The sequence below is a fragment of the Loa loa genome (assembly GCF_000183805.2).
Source record: "Loa loa unplaced genomic scaffold supercont3.236, whole genome shotgun sequence".
In the NCBI taxonomy this organism is placed as follows: Eukaryota; Metazoa; Nematoda; class Chromadorea; order Rhabditida; family Onchocercidae; genus Loa; species Loa loa.
The window spans coordinates 41,357-45,863 of record NW_018108416.1 but is presented as its reverse complement, the minus strand read 5'-3'; the positions used below and the strand labels follow the sequence as shown (position 1 = coordinate 45,863).

Below are 4,507 nucleotides of genomic sequence, written 5' to 3'. Positions count from 1 at the left end.
AAAAAACAAATTCGAACAATAAAACAACTTCTAATACTTACCTTTAAAGCAACTGATAATTTGGAATAAGTCTACAAAAAACAAAAATCTCCAACCCATTAGAAGGAAAAATTTTTTATTAAATTAAAAATTGAAGAGTTTGATGCAAAATAAAGTGGATGATTTTAGAAAACTTCACGTAACAGATGAATCAATAATGACGAGAAATTTTTCAAAGCAGTCATCCTCACTGAGATCAACCAAATCTGTGCCCCTCCTTCATAAGATTTTCCAGTTTTGCAAAAAGTTTGCAGTGGTGAAATATGATCATCGACAGATTATGGGACTTCGACCAACGCATGTACTTCCTGGGGGTCAACAAATATTTTCAACATATTTAGTTGATTAACAAGAAATATTCCAAAATCCACCATCTTTCTTTTGCAAATTTAACTCTTCAAACTTACACGTTTGAGTGCTAGGGTACGACTACTATTTGATCCACCAACAGCGACATATTGAGTTCCCATGCGCTGCAAAAAACTTTCAGAATGATATCATGTGTTCCGATATGACGCCAACGTCAGCTCTTCCCTTAGTGAACTAATCAATTATTACATATTATGCAATAAGCCAGTAACTGCAAGTACTGTTCTCAGTGTTATAACTAACACAATGAGCTATTCACACCATTTTATTAAATACAACCATCACTATCACAACTGCAGCTGTCACTTTGCCATTGCTACAACTAACATCATCAATTACAGAAATAATGCTCAAGTCATTAACCTAATCCAAGTTTAAATCTAGGTGTTGGAATTACATCATTTCTAATTTCGTCATTCCTTTCCCATTCTTTAGCAAAATGCTTCGGGGATAACTTACCACACCATATCATATTTCATTTCTGATTTTGTCAAACAATTAAGAGCTAGTTTTTTCTACTACGAATCTAAAATATTGGGAGAAGCTGCTGTAATTGCATCCGGAGTTAAAGCCATTACGAATAATGCTGAGGTATAAAGTATGGCCAAAACAAAGTCTTTGTGCTGATGAATGAAGCATGATGTTGTTAGCAGTGCAAATTTAAGTTAATAGAAGATACTTTTAAACAAAACTAAGGAAAATATAGCCAACCGACGTACTTAAATGGTGTGTCCATAACTGTAACATGGAAATGTTAGTAGGAATTGAAAAATTTGTTTTCTAAATAATGTGATTAGAAACACAGCACACATTAAAATGAGGATACACAGCATATACTAATACCAGGATTCTAAAATATATGAATATAAACATGTCCCCGAGATTTCTAAAATGTACCTTTGGTTTGCACACTGCTATAAAATGAGGCCTATGGCGACCGATGGTATACTTCGCTATATCCACCATTAATTGATTGAAAATAACACCAACAAGGAAATATCCTGAAATTTTGAACGACACAAATAAAAGTTCCTCACATCTAATGTCACTTAATCATATGTAGTTTTCTTTCGCCAATCTTGTGAAAATCATGCTCATTTATGATTTATGATCCAAAAAAGAAATGAAAGGAAAAATAAAGAAGTTCCGAATAAGGCAAGCTAAATGACAAAATAAAGTATTATTTTGCTGATAAAACGTTTCAGAAACTAATGTACTAACTCCTAATCATATATCTTCAATAACTGATGATTCAATCAATACCTTCAAAAAATCCAACCAGCAGCAAATTAACAGCTATGGCTATTACTATGTTTGAAGCTTTCTAGTTGCCGTAATTTCAAAAGAAAAATGAACGGAAAGTATCTTTGCTATGTTATTGAGCAATAACATGTGACAAAACCTAAACTCACCAAAGAAAACATAAAGACGAACAACTAGACGTGGTATCGCATATCTTCGGCACCGGTAATACTGGAATTCGCTTCTACATTTCCGTTCCCATGCTAGCGCACGAAATGTTTCCGTCGTTATAATCTGAAATTGGTCCATTATTAAACTAAAAATTTTGCATTTTTATTAGTCCCATCATACAGTCCGACAGAATTCCGTCTTAGTATCGAGAATTTTTCAGACCAAGATTTTTTCGTGTACAAGATCGGATTATTAGTTTGTCACTTGAGAAAAAAAAAAGAAATGGTGCATTTTTCTTATTTGAACCACATGCAAACAATACGAAATGGAAATAATGAAGGGTAAATAAGTTTACAAGAATTGCCGGTATAACGAGACCGATGACAACAAGCATTTGTCGGGAAACAGTAGATGGTCGATAGGGATATCGAATTGATTCGTCATCACAGTAAAAGCCGCGCTTGTATGGTTCAACCCATTTGTGAAATATTAGTAGTGGTACAGCTGAAATTTTGAAAATAATTTCATAAGAAATAAGGAAAGATTAATAATTTAAAATTCCGAGAGATAAAGGCAGAAATCTAAAGAATCGACTGTGGTATCATTTATCATAAATGTAGAAACACTACTTGATAAAAGCAAAACATATCAACAAATTCATTAACTGCGAACAAGCTGATAGATTTTGCGGTGGAAATAGTTATCCATATGTGGAATATCAGTTATTACCAAAAGCAGAGAAAGAATATCTATTGGTAGTGTCGCTTGTCAATGAATAAATATCGAATCGTAATTATTAGCATTACAAAGTGAGGAAGGGTCAAATTTCGGAGATTTTATTATAGAAATACAGAAAATAAAACTTCCAAAGAATGTTTGGTAAAACTTATCGACAGTAGACATCAGATGTATACTATCATCCCCTAAAAAATGTAGGAAGAGGAAGAATATTTATTAGCATTCTTACCAGTGAAAAGTGGCACGATTATATTTACCAGCAATGTCACTTCAAAATATGCAAAAATTTTCCGTTTGAAAAATGAATGTTAAGAATATGTTTAGTTTTTTTTTTTTCCGCTCTTTACAGCATTTATAAAGACTAATAGGAAGGACCCACTAGGATATTAAATAACACCAACCACAACATGCTAAAACAACGAAATCAGCAGTAATTCTTGAAACTCTGAGTTCAACCATTTCACTTTTTCGCTTGCTCTGCCGTATTTTTCTGGGATGAATCTGTTTAATACAATAATTGCATTCGCATTACACAGCAAGAAATCGAACAATCGACAGGATATAACAACTGATTTTTCGGATTCTTCGTAAGTTATAAAGCAATGCCCGATATTTCTGAAACGAAACGATTAGACGCATCAAAACTCCTCTATGAACATCAGTAATATCCAACGAAATCCTAGAAGGAATATTTATAAGATATTGATTCAAATTGTAGATTTCAATGTTCTACCAATAAAATTTCTCAGAGAAAAAATTTCGGATGAGAAATATCAGATTGGGAAGTTTCACAGAAGTGTTTTAAACGATTTTTTTTTCATCGACATACTGACTTTGCACGACAGGTAAAACAACATGACCTATTACTACCATTAAAATATTAGAAAACATCAGAACCATTTGGTACCACTAGCACAAACAATATTGCCCATCAATCAAACTTTTTGGAGACTGTTAGAGAAAGTAATAAAAAAAAGAGAAAGAATTGGAATAACCAGTAATAATACTAAAACTCCCGTTTTTCCGATATTTTAATTAGAAGGATAAGAATGAACCTATAAATAATAATACTGCTTTTCAGTCGCAAAATGATGAAAAATATATGTTGCTCTTACCCAAAACTTCTTATAAGTTCAAACTATTATGTCTCTACTTATTCCATGAAGATGATACCTTTTCTACTCTACTTATCTGTCAATTTACCAGTTTTCTACACCACGTTCATCTTCTAACATCTTCATACCAATGCACAGGTGATCGAGGAGTCATTCCATTACCTCCCTTATAATCCTTTCGCATGGCAAACCTTTTTAATCAATCCTAACTATTCCATACAGCCAATTACAACAATTTTCTCAAAAATAAAAAAATTCATATACAACAAAGATCCATATCCCTTTCCTCTTCTATAGCACGGAAAGCTGCTATGCAATTTAATGCAGTAATAAAGCAAGTGGCATAAGCTGTACGAACATGAACTTATTAATTAGTTTATAGTTTAAAAAATGTTCTATTCAGATTTTTTTTTCGCTTCCTTGATAAAATATTTGCTTTTGGAGGATGATGAAAGTGACAACGATGTTTAGCTGCAACTACTGAATAATCTAAAAGAGATAACTGTAATAACAGAAGGATTAATCACTACACAATCTGTCTCCCTTTTTCCCCGTTCATGCTATTTCATAATAACATTTTGTTGGTGATATGTGAAAGGCGGTGCACACTTAGGAAGTAAAACATGTATGACGCAGCGTGTATGAAGGAATTGTAATGGTAATGTAGTGCAAGAAATGATAATGCAGCTCTGCATGCACTGTAATGCAGTGCAGTGTCCATTGGAATGCAGCAAACAATTACTTATTTCATTTTGCTTGTATATATATATATATATATATATATATATATATATATATATATATATATATATATATATATATATATATACTAC

At 32.4% G+C, this 4,507-nt stretch overlaps 1 protein-coding gene across 1 annotated transcript; it reads right to left on the bottom strand.

Moving 5' to 3' along the window:
• Positions 1–428: 428 nt before the first annotated feature.
• On the bottom strand, positions 429–3,052 carry LOAG_12928 (hypothetical protein; the record flags this gene model as incomplete). The annotated part of the gene is made up of 5 exons (XM_020448617.1): positions 2,961–3,052; positions 2,177–2,325; positions 1,821–1,944; positions 1,306–1,409; positions 429–512 (listed from the first exon to the last, which is right to left on the bottom strand). Exons 1-5 carry the CDS (start codon positions 3,016–3,018, stop codon positions 429–431), a joined length of 519 nt encoding a protein of 172 aa, XP_020301255.1. The 5' UTR covers positions 3,019–3,052.
• Positions 3,053–4,507: the final 1,455 nt, after the last annotated feature.